The sequence below is a fragment of the Cololabis saira genome, chromosome 17, assembly GCF_033807715.1.
Source record: "Cololabis saira isolate AMF1-May2022 chromosome 17, fColSai1.1, whole genome shotgun sequence".
In the NCBI taxonomy this organism is placed as follows: domain Eukaryota; kingdom Metazoa; phylum Chordata; class Actinopteri; order Beloniformes; family Belonidae; genus Cololabis; species Cololabis saira.
In genome coordinates this window covers 16,476,111-16,489,105 of record NC_084603.1, presented here as the reverse complement: position 1 = coordinate 16,489,105, position 12,995 = coordinate 16,476,111, and the positions used below count along the sequence as shown (strand labels likewise).

Sequence of the window (12,995 nt, the reverse complement as noted above, 5' to 3'; positions counted from 1 at the left end):
ACGTCTAAAAAGCCCAATGGGAAGAAGAATTAGGCGTAGAACTTACTGAGGATGTATGGGACTCCACATTAGATAGGATACACTCATCCTCAATTTGCTTAAGACAGGGGTGGCCAATCCTGGTCCTCGAGAGCCCCTATCCAGCATGTTTTAGATGTTTCCGTGCTTCAGCACACCGTGATAAAAGTAGCTGTGTCACCAACAGAGTTGTCCAGACCTTTATGACAAGCTGAGGATGATGATTCATTTGAATCAGGTGTGAGGCCTATTTGCAAGACCTGATAGTGCCTTATGTTCCTGTCAGAGCTCTCCGTTCTCGCAGTGCAGGTTTACTCGTAGTTCCTAGAGTATCCAAATGTAGATTTGGAGGGCGGGCGTTCTGCTATCAGTAGAGGTGGGTGCAATTCATCGATGTGTCGATGCATCGCGATGCGTCACGATTCGATTTGGAATCGATTAATTGTCTTTTACTAAATAAACTTCCCCTTTGCCTCTCTCATGTGTTTCCCTGTATTTGATACGTTTGCTCCATATTAAAGATTCACTTCATCCATGGTGTCAAATAAGATTTATTGGACTTTTAAAAAGCTTCAGTTTGAATCAAATGGGACTAAATTAAATGGCTGTGGTTTAACTTATGGAATTCAAAAGATAAACAGAAATAAAAACCAAGATTTTAATTTAAAAACAGGATCTTAACTGCGTTATCAGCTCTGAAGCAGCAACTGTGAATTAAAAAAACAGTAGGAGGTTAATTTGCTGTAAATATTAAACAGATATATTGCTTCCTTTTGGACTAGAGGAAGTCCAAATCAAGAGCTTTTATGGAGCAAACGGTTGATTTATTAACAGAATATCTGCTGATTATTTATTTCATAACTTAGATATTGATATTTTAGCTGCAGACCAACATTTATCCCCATTATTTGACATTATTTTGGCCTGTCGTGACTAAAAAGAGACATTAATAAGCTGCACTAAAAAGGTTAGTAAATAAACAATTCATCTCAGTTATTTAATTATGGAAGTGGAAAAAAATGCTGAAAGGAAGAATAATTGATGTTTGTTAATATAGGCCAAAAAATAAATCAGCAAAATTAAAATGTAAATAACAAGAAATAGTCATATTTGTTTAATGTTTAATTCCTAGTCATTTTGCAATTGCTCCTCATGTCTGAAAATCATGTTTTTATTATTTTGTGCTCGTACTAGTTTATCTTTGAGAAGAATCTGAGCCGTTATGTTTCTCGTTATGTTTAATCAGAACTTGCATGAAAAAACAAACCATCACTGTCTGAACATCGTTACGTGAACTGTCTAAATACTTATTTAAGCGTACTCTTAAATTAAATCCTTATGATTTTTGAAAACCGCTAAAAAGTTATGGATGAGCCCTGAATGCAGCCATTGTGACGTAGAATTGTCAAATTGGTTTGATTCAACACATGAATGGGCACAGATTACTTTTGTAATCCTGTATTTGACCCGGTCTTTGTACGTTTTGACCATATAGAAACATAATTCTTGCCATTTTAAGAATGATATGTGTACCTGATGTACTCTACTGTCCTTACTTTTTAACAACTTGTGCTTTTTATTATTTTAGAATAGTATAGAATAGACTTTATTGTCATTGTACTCAGGTTACAACGAGATTGGTTGGGATGTTCCCACCAAAGTGCAAAGGAACCAATCAAAATAAGAGGAATAAATAAGTATAAAAAGCACAGTATAAAAACATAAAAGAAATAAAAACAATAAATGGATAAAGTGCAACAAACTGTGACCCAAACAATCCCACATCATTCAGAAAATACACCTGTTCTGTTCTGTTATGTATTGTTATGTTATGTTATGTATTATGTTATGTTATGTATTGTTATGTTATGTATTGTTATGTAATGCTATGTATTGTTATGTAATGTTATGCATTGTTATGTATTATGTTATGTTATGTCATGTATTATGTATTGTTATGTTATGTATTGTTATGTATTGTTATGTTATGTTATGTATTATGTTATGTTATGTATTTTTATGTATTGTTATGTTATGTATTGTTATGTTATGTTATGTATTGCTATGTTATTTTATGTATTATGCATTGTTATGTAATGTTATGTATTGTTATGTTATGTAATGTTATGTATTGTTATGTAATATTATGTATTGTTATGTATTGTTATGTATTATGTTATGTTATTTCATGTATTGTTATGTAGTGTTATGTATTGTTATGTTATGTATTGTTATGTATTGTTATGTTATGTATTGTTATGTATTGTTATATTATGTTATGCATTGTTATGTTATGTATTGTTATGTTATGTATTGTTATGTTATGTATTGTTATGTTATGCATTGTTATGTTATGTATTGTTATGTTATGCATTGTTATGTTATGTATTGTTATGTTATGTATTGTTATGTTATGCATTGTTATGTTATGTATTGTTATGTTATGTATTGTTATGTCATGTATTGTTATGTTATGTTATGTATTGTTATGTTATGTATTGTTATGTTATGTATTGTTATGTTATGCTATGTCGTGTATTTTACCTCTTTTCTTATCATTTTATTTCATTGTATTTGTTATTTACTGTTTAATTGTGTCTTGCCGCTTTTAATGTTGATGTAAAGCACTTTGAATTACCTTGTGTTGTATTATGCTATACAATACCTTGCCTAATACGGGGTCTTCGCTTCAAACCTTCGCGCCAGATTTGACTGCATTTCCACGCACGTTTACATCCACATGTGCTACATCTTTAGTCCCTCTTGAACACAACTTGAACACTCCCTGAGCTCTAAAGCTCAATGAGATCACTCAGGAAAAGACTGTGAAGCCGCACATGTATGTGGGCACTAAACAGAAAAGCTCCTCACAAGTCACAACTGGCTCTTTAACTTCCTGTTTTCCAGCACCGATGCAGAGCGTGATCAAGCCAAAGCGTGATAAGACCCATGGGAGAGAAAAGAGGAGTTGTGGTGGGGCCTGGACCACCTCCAGGCTGCTCAGCCCCGGCATTAGTCTCCACGTGGCTGTGTCTTTTGTCTGCCAGTCAAAGGCCCAGTGAATGGGGGTCAATTGAAACCAATTCCCTCTGTCGGACACAATTAATGGGGTTGCCCGGGCCGGGCGGGAGGGGGGCGGCCGCAGGTCTGTGGTTACTGATCCTGCCGCGCAAGCATGCCAGGAATTTGCCACCTGGAATTTTGCCTTTTTCTGACAATAAACGCTCTCCCACCTCCCTTCTCCCTTCTCCGTGCACACGGTTACATCCTAAAAACACGAGCGTCCCATCGGGAACTCCCACGGGCCCCGGCGGGGCCGCTTTGTGGAGCTCGGTGCTCGTCCATGGTCTGGTCGCTCTCAATGGCAAAGAAGGGCAGAAGTGGTGTAGCGTGCAGCTGTACAGAAATGGACCAGAGTGCTTTCTGAACCAGTGACTCTCAAAGTGAGAGGCCTTGGAAGCCGCAGGTGCTTGGAGATGTTGCTCCACAAGTCAAATCTAATTATTTCTACTGCTTTTTATGGGTCGAAAAGGAAGAAAGAAAGAAGAAAAAGTGGTCATCTCTTCTTTTGTTGTCTCTTCAATTGTCAAATTGGTTTAATTCACCGTCGAAATGGCACAGATTACTTTTGTAATACTGTATTTGACCTGGTCTTTGTACGTTTTGACCGTATAGAAACGTAATTCTCGTCAGTTTTGTGAAATAAGACCTGGAAACAGGTATTATGACGTAGAATTGTCAAATTGGTTTAATTCACAGTACGAATTGTCACAGATTACTTTTGTAATACTGTATTTGACCCGGTCTTTGTACATTTTGACCGTATAGAAACGTAATTATTGCCATTTTAAGAATGAGATGTACCTGCGGTACTCTACTGCCCTTACTGTTTAACAACTTATTCTACCTCTTTTCATTTTACTTCATTTTATTTGTTATTTATGTTTTAATTGTGTCTTGCTGCTTTTAATGTTGATGTAAAGCACTTTGAATTACCTTGTGTTGAACTGTGCTATACAAATAAACTTGCCTTGCCTTATTTGCCTTCATTACTATGTATTTATGTCTGAGAATGAGACTAAGGGAGTTGTGTCTATTATTGTTTTGTTTGTCAAGTATAATGTACGTCTGTTATGTATTAAGTGTTAGTTTGTGTGTATGTCGGACCCACAACTTGTGCTTTTTATTATTTTACCTCTTTTCTTATCATGTTATTTCATTTTCTTAGATGTAGAATTGTCAAATTGGTTTGATTCACCGCATAAATCGGCAGATTACTTTTGTAATACTGTATTTGACCCGGTCTTTGTACGTTTTGACCATATAGAAACGTAATTCTTGCCGTTTTAAGAATGATATTTGTACCTCGTGTACTCTACTGCCCTTACTTTTTAACTACTTATTATTTTACCTCTTTTCTTATCATTTTATTTGTCATTTACTGTTTAATTGTGTTAAAATGACCTTGCCTTGCCTTGCTCATTGTGTTTGACACCTTGGAAGAAGTCATTTTCACCATCTATTGTGTTTCTACAGTATCCAAGAAGGGACAAACCAAACACTAATTCCACCATTGTTTCTCTTTAAAGTTTGCCCTTACTGTTTAACAACTTGTACTTTTTATTATTTTACCTCTTTTTCTTATCATTTTCCTTGTTATTTACTGTTTAATTGTGTCTTTCTGCTCTTAATGTTGATGTAAAGCACCTTGAATCACCTTGTGTTGAACTATGCTATACAGATAAACTTGCCTTGCCTTTTTCCAGAAGCTTTTGTATCGACTTAATCAGGAGAGGGACCGGCGGAGAGAGCAGGAGAAGCTCCCGGACAGCCGACTTCCACCGTGTCTGAATCAATCTGCGGATAAGTACGGAGGATCGATCCGCCGGCAGCCCATCTACAGTTAAGCACTCCAGTTGATGTGCACTAATTGTCCTGTTGACATTAATTGTCATTAAAGGGCTGGGAACGGCCTCCCAGCTGTGAGTTACATCCTGCTGCCCAAGGTTCCAGCCCATTTGTTTATCGGTGACATCACGGCTCTCTCGGCCGCCATCACTCGCCTGGCTGCTGGAAACGGCAGGTTGATCGCCGCGGCGATACGAGGCAGCGGCGGCGCTTTAATAGCACTTCCTGCACGGATGACATCATCAGCTGGTACTGTTGTGTGTTTGGAGAAACTCTGTTAAGCCCGTCTGCAGCTCTGACCGTCTGATGGAAGCCTTAAAACTGCCACCGCCCTCCCACCTTTACTCACCGGATAAGGGATTTAGGGCCAATCCCAATACACCCCCTACTTTCTACCACTACCCCTAAAAATTAAGCCAGAGATTTTAGGGCCCTTGTAATCTTCCCAGGGCCCTGTCCCAATACTCCCACTACTCCTACTTTTCAGCACCACCCCTAAATTTTGCTTGCTACGTCACTGCGTGGCTTATGTTCGGGTACGTAAGCGACTGCGTAGTTACGTTTGCACATACGTCACACCATATCAGGAAGCCCAGAGCTAAAAGCTGTTTAAATTTCCGCTGTAGCGCTGTTAATATGCCACTTTATTAAGTTTTAATATTTTTTCAGGCGTAAAAGTAACCGTTAAGATCCCCAACCTGGGCTCAGTTTATCCAAATAAAGCCTGTTTAGAAATTTGCTCCGAAAATTTCGGGATGAGAACTCGGGAGCTGATTTATGGCTCTGCGTTAAATCGATGCAGAGCCTACGGCGTAGGGTACGCGTTGGTGTAACGCAGAATCATAAATCAGCCTTTATTCTGGCGCGGTTTGAAAAAGACTTCGCAACAACAGGCAAACGAGTGATTATGTACATCCCGGCCGAACCGTAACTTGCACCCAGGTGTGTTATACATCAAAATGTGCAACGACGCGCATAACTTTTGAATGGTTTCACATAAAGAGTCGTGGGTAGTGTCATCAGACTCGGTTTTGAGTCCTTGACAATAATTGGTGAAAATTAGCCCCGCCCCTTCTTCTGATTGGTTGTCCCTATTTTCTGCCATAACTTTTGAATGGTTTGACATAAAGAGTCATGGGTGGTGTCATCGGACTTCGTATTGAGTCCTTGATCTTTATTGGTGGAAATTGCACGCGCGAGGGCCCGTTCATCGCTGCTTACAGCTTTAATTTGTTTTGTTGTTGTTCCTTTATTGTATATAGCATGTTTTATATTGTAGTTCTGTTCTGCCTCTACCTATATGATGACCATAATCTTGTTTTTTGTACCTGTCTTTATGAAAAATTGGAAAATCTTAATAAACAAAGTAAAAAAAATGAAAAAAAAAGCTGCCACCGCCCTTCAACCGGCCTGAATTAATCAGATCAGATTCATCTTGGTTTGAGGGTGTGTGTGTGTGTGTGTGTGTGTGTGTGTGTGTGTTCCCTCTGGATGTGGGAGTGAATGGGGCCGAGGGAGCGTAAGAAAGCAGAGCGAGGGCAGAGATGGACACACAGCCCTGCACGCCGAACACATCCCTGGAAAAGGGGTCGCGACCCCCGCTGCACTCAAACAGCGTCCCAGCGGCGCAGACACGGCCCGGGTGAGAGCTTACCTACCACAGAGCGGTGAGAACAAGACAGCAAACACAACACCATTAGCCACGCTCGGGATAAACACAAACACGCCCCCAAATCATCTCATCCCACTTTGTTTCGTTGGATGTTTTTCTTTTTAGTTAAATGACTCCAGTAATCCATGAAAATGCAGTTTCCTGCGGATGAGAAGGAACGCGGCGGCTTTCATCCCGGCCGGCGCTTATACGATATAAAACAGTCATGATATGAATATAATGTGTGCCAGGTGACATGTAATTGCAGAACTGACCCTGAATAGCCCCAGTGTTTGCACATCTGTTGCTGCAGAGCCCGTTCCTTACCCACTTAGCGTCTGTACTGTATTTATTATCTCCCAGTAACGCATGTTCATATGACCACCGGGTCAATGTGACCCAATTACTGCCCCAAAATCAAATGTACTGCACAAACTTTGAGGCAATTAATCAATGCCTGTGATAGGTTTCTGAGTAAAAACATGTGAGGTCCATCATCCTAAAGCAAGGGGGCGGCAACCCGCGGCTCTAAAGCCACACGCGGCTCTTTAGCGCCGCCCTAGTGGCTCCTGGAGCTTTTTCAGAAATGTTTGACCTTTTTTTTCAATTTTTTCTTCTTGTTTCTTTTCTTTTTTCCTATTTTTTTCTTCTTTTTTTCCTCTTTTTTTCTCTTTTCCCTTTTTTCTCTTTTTTTCTTCCTTTTTAATCTCGACATTTCGACTTTATTCACGAAATTGACTTTTTTCTCGACATTTCGACTTGTTTCTCAAAATTGTACTTCAACATCAATCTCGACATTTCGACTTTTTTCTCGAAATTTCAACTTTTTTCTCGACATTTCGACTTTTTTCTCGACATTTTGACTTTTTTCTTAAAGTGCATAATGAAAAATGAAATTTCCCCCCAGTTCTAACTAATATAGAAACATGCAGCATGTGTTGCCTTCCGACATATTTGTTTTTTGTGTTTTTGGTCCAATATGGCTCTTTCAACATTTTGGGTTGCCGACCCCTGGACTAATTATCCTTGTCCTTATCTTGTCCTTATTATTATTATTTGACCTTCTTTTTTCATAATTTTACTTACTGTACAATTACGTGTTGCTGCTTTTAATGTCGATGTAAAGCACTTTGAATCCCCTTGTGTTGAATTGTGCTATATAAATAAAGGAAGGGGGGGGTTAATGTCCGCCCTGGTGGCCGGATAATGAACTGCAGAGCGAGGGAAGTGCTTCCTCTGTCTCTCCCTCCATTCACAGAGCTTTCCCTCCTCTTCCCTCTCCTCTCAATGGAGCTGTGGTTGAACCCAACAAAGCCCCCCCCCCCTCGAGTCCGGCACCATTGTTGCCGGGAAAGGATCACCCAACAAGTGTCTCTTCCACTCCGTTATCACTGGACATCAGCGTCTGCGGTGGCCTTTTATGACTTGTTATCCCTCACCCACCTCCTCCTGGACAATGCTGAATGATTGCACTGCCTTAGTGCTCACTGGCCTCATTTGCACCGAGAGGAGAAGGAGGAGAAGGAGGAGGAGGGTGGGAGGCAGAAAGAGAAGTAAATGGCACCGTAACACAACAATGCACTTGGAGGCTCGGCTGGCAAACACAGCTGGGCCAGCGACGGCGGAGCGTTTAATGAGTCATAACTCTGCCCAGGCCCGACAACCAAAACCACTTGTACTATATTGCAATTGCTCTCAAATACACACAAACATTCGCTATTTATATTACCGCAAATCTGACAGCACTTTACCACAAGCGTCGGTATTAGCAGGAAGCTGTGATTGTATTTCACCACATAACACGTCAGAGCTACAGAATCACCCTCCATCACCAAAGTGTCAGGTGCAGGAAGAAGAGGAGAAGAAGAAGAAGGAAGAATAAACGCTCACCTCAATAACTTGCTTTGAATCCAACCGGAAGTTAAAGTCTCCAAAGACGAAGTATGGCACCTTCTCGTATCGCTGGTCCGTGATCCTGCAGGACAAACCAATACATTGATAACAGAATAGAAATATGTCCATTTAAAACTCCCCTGACCTTCTGGAGTCTGGTTTGTGGGGGATACGGCTCCACCTGCTGGTGCAAACACTCTGCCAGGGTAGGGGAGTCAAACCTGACCAGAGGTGGCAAAAGTATTCACATTCATTACTCAGGTAGAAGTATAGATACTAGAGTTTAAAAATACTCCTGTAGAAGTTGAAGTATCAACTCAAGTTTTTTACTCAAGTAAAAGTATAAAAGTACTGGTTTCAAAACTACTTAAAGTATAAAAGTAAAAGTAATGTAAGGGGGAAAAGGCCATTAAGGACAAAAGCCATTGAAAATGAATGCATCTTAGTATAATGCAAATATATGAAAGAAGCATATATGTGTACTATTGAGCATGAACATGTGTTTCAGAGAGCAGGAGATATGATGACTAGTTGCCTATAAGTATTGTAATCAGAGTGCGAAATACGGAGGGGTTCGGGGCGGTCCAACCCCCCCCGATTAACCCTTCAGCCCCCCTGAAGGACTCAAAAGCCAAATTTAGGGGGGGTCTCAATGTTGTCAAAAAAATAAATAAATTAGGCTATATAATATAATATGATAATTTGATTGACATCGCCTCTCTTCTTCCTGCCAGGACGGAAGCCAGGACGGAAAGCACAAGAAGTCGAGAAATGTCACCCCCCCCCGCAAAAAAAACTCACTGGGTTTGTATGTGTATATATGTATGTGTATGCATATGTATGCGTATGCACATATATATGCCTTAGATTTTTACCAGCATGGTATCAACCATCAATATGTGTGCAGACAAGGAAAAAAAAAAGAGAAAAAAGGCACATTTGGTCTATTTTAACTTAAGGTAAGAGGCCAGCCTGCTTAATATGGCCTGAACCCACCTGAGAGCTAATGTTTTTTTTTAATTATTGTTATTATTATTTTGCGTTATGGCCTGTTATGAGTGTGATTTGTGAATGTGTAAGCTGCCTGAACCCACCTGTTGAGAGCCATCATGTTTTTTTTAACTTTTGCGTGATGACCTGTTATGAGTGGAGTTTGTGAATGTGTTCACATGTTTTAACACAGCTGCAGCTGTGTTAAAACATAATTTCCTGGATGGTTACATAACGTTAAATAATCAGTCATCATCGTGCAGGCTGAGGATCTGTTTAAGTGCACTGATTGCACGTCTCTGATAGTGGAATTTGTTGTTATTACTGTTATTTGAATGCACAATTCATTTTCATTGAATTTTTTTTTTATTTATCTAAAAAAATACATTAGCCTATTTTATTTGTTTATTCGTTTCTACAATGCACTGGTCGTGCGCCAGTGTCCTATACCTGGTATTTATTCATTAAGTGCACCAGTGTGGTGCCAATTAATGTATTTTATTTATTTTAATTATCAGATTTAATTTGTAAATAACATTCTGCATCGTAATGCACAATTTTGCTTCCTATTAGTAAAACAACGTGCATCTAAAATGGTTAAAAGTGTGGGTGTATTTGTCATAGGCTATAGTAGGCTGATTGTATTGGTTTATTGTAGAGGCCACACTGTTTAAAAAACAAAAAACAAAAAAAAAAACGCGAGTTAGGGACCCCCCCCAAATATGGATGGGTATTTCGCACACTGATTGTAATGGTGCAAAAGGTCAAACTTCAGAGGCATGTTATCATTTATCCTAACCTTTATTGGAATGTACATCCAAGTTTAGTTGCAGGAATCTGAGGGAACGGATGTAAGAACAAAACTGGACAAGAACATCTGAAACAACCACAACCAAATTCACTCTATCCGGATGGAGCAATTTAACTGGATAGTTTTTTTTCTTCCCTTCCTTCCTTCCTTCCTTCCTTCCTTCCTTCCTTCCTTCCTTCCTTCCTTCCTTCCTTCCTTCCTTCCTTCCTTCCTTCCTTCCTTCCTTCCTTCCTTCCTTCCTTCCTTCCTTCCTTCCTTCCTTCCTTCCTCCTGCTATTTCCTTCCTTCTTCCCTTCCTCTTTTCTCCCTTCCTTCCTTGTTTTGTCCCTTCGTTCTTCCCTTCCTCTTTCCTTCCTTCCTTCCTTCCTTCCTTCCTTCCTTCCTTCCTTCTTTTCTTCCTTCCTTCTTTCTTTCCTTCTTTTCATTCTTCCTTCCTTCCATCCTTCTTTATTTTCTCCCTTCCTTCTTTTCATTTTTCCTTCCTTCTTTTCATTTTTCCTTCCTTCCTTCCTTCCTTCCTTCCTTCCTTCCTTCCTTCCTTCCTTCCTTCCTTCCTTCCTTCCTTCCTTCCTTCCTTCCTTCCTCCCTCCCTCCCTCCCTCCCTCCCTTCTTTCTTTCCTTCTTTTCATTCTTCCTTCCTTCCTTTTTTTATTCTTAAAAGGCCGAAATGAAGTAGAGTAACGAGGCTGTTTTTAAAATGCAAGGAGTAAAAAGTTAAAATAATGACTCCAGTGAAGTATAGATAACCAAAATTTCTTCTTAAGTAAGTATTTGTACTTTGTTACTTGACACCTCTGAACCTGATGTTATTATTACTCTCACAGACACCAGGTATGGATGCAAGAGAACAGGTGAGAAAGGAAAAAGTGTTTTAAAAGCTTGAGATCTGAGGAAAGATCATCAGCGAACAGGAACTTTGTCAGGAATAGCGGGACGGACTCAGGGATCATCCCTGGGACATTTCCCATAGATAGCTAGTTGAAAAACGCTCACTCTCAGCTGACACCACAATTAAATCACAATTAAATTGATAAACTGTTGATAAACTCACTTTGAAAAGACAGAAAATTCACTTTGCCAGATGGATCAAAGGCAGCGCGTGAACCCGCCCCGGCCGTCGTCATTCAGTCAGCACGCACTGGTTAAAGCCCTAACACGGTTCTGATCTGGTGCTACGATCTGAGACAGACCCGCTTCCCATCCTCCCCCCATCCCCCCCCCCCCAACCTTTAAACAAATTAGATTTGGGATCAATTATTCCTGTCCTGGACTGCACTTAACTGCAATTTTCATTCTCCCATTATCATGTGTTTTATCTTCAGTTCTATATCTCTTCTTTATGTCTCTTGGTTTAAACTTAATCACTTTTTATTCCTTGGTGTAAAAAAAAAAAAAAGAGCTACAAAAGTAGAATTCCTCTGCGATGGAAGGATGAACGGTCTGTGTACTTCGCGGCCATCCGTTTTTTGTTTTAAATGACAAAATAAAAATAGAGAAATAATCCAAAATAATCCGTTTCCCATCTTTTGTTTTGATAATAAAAAACGGAAAAACGGAAAGATAAGATAAGATAAGATATCCTTTATTTTCTCCCTCAGTGGGGAAACATGCAGGGGAGGGGTAAGAAGACTAAAAAGTCAGACATAAAAAATATATAAAAAATACAAAAAATATATATAAAATATGTAAAACAGGACTGAAGAAAAAAAGGTCCAAAATAGGTAAAAACAGACAATAAATAAAAATGAATCGATGGAGCTGCTGCAACATGTCGCCACTAGCGCAGCGCCATCTTGAAAAAAAAAAAAAAAACGGAAAACGGATCGTTATCTGTTATCCGATTTCATTGATGTGTTTGAAAATCAAAATTGGGAATTAAAACAGCGAGTGGAAAACTCTTTTCTCTATTTCCTATTCGTTTCCAACTGGGGGGGCAGTATGTTAGAGTTCAGTTTGTTATTGATTGGACGCTGCTTTTTTTTTTACGCTGCAGCTGAACGGACTGTCACAACATCACTGCAGTTTCATGACGGAGTGAAGACAGATTACAGATTAAACTCATGTTTCACTCCCAGGTTTCATATTTGATTTATTTTCGGTTTCAACATTAAAAAAAATCTAAAACTGTTAATTTTCAATCTGATCAACAAAAGAACCAGAAACAACTTTCTTCATTTATTACTGCGCATGTGCAATCCCCCCATTTGTCCAATCCTTGTTTTCAGTATCCTTGGAAACGAATAGGAAATAGAGAAAAGCGTTTTCCACTCGCTGTTTTAATTCCCAATTTCGATTTTCAAACACATCAATGAAATCGGATAACGGATAACGATCCGTTTTCCGTTTTGGCGTCTAGCGTCGCCACGGTAACGCTTTTGACTGAGAAAAGTAATGCACATCGTCGCAGGATGGAGACGCACATTTTGCGCCAAAATTACACGATTAATTCAAAATGGCCGACTTCCTGTTCGGTTTCGACCATGGCGCCAAGAGACTTTTCTTTAAGTTGCGACATGATACAGGTGTGTACCGATTTTCGTGCATGTACGTCAAACCGTATTGTGGGGCTTGAGGCACAAAGTTTTCTAGGGGGCGCTGTTGAGCCGTTAGGCCACGCCCATTAATGCAAACCATTAAATATCAAATTTAATCACCAGGCCTGGCTTGCGTGGAAACATTTGGTGACTTTTGGTGAAACTATCAAATATGGACCAATCAGATGAA

At 39.6% G+C, this 12,995-nt stretch overlaps 1 protein-coding gene across 1 annotated transcript in view; it reads right to left on the bottom strand.

The window, feature by feature from the left end:
- Positions 1–12,995, bottom strand: part of LOC133463714 (inositol polyphosphate-5-phosphatase A-like) — a 181,947-nt gene that overhangs the window by 66,799 nt on the left and 102,153 nt on the right. The window contains exon 7 of the mRNA XM_061745407.1: positions 8,468–8,552. Within this exon, the coding sequence (XP_061601391.1) occupies positions 8,468–8,552 (85 nt within the window). The remainder of the gene's footprint in view (positions 1–8,467; positions 8,553–12,995) is intronic.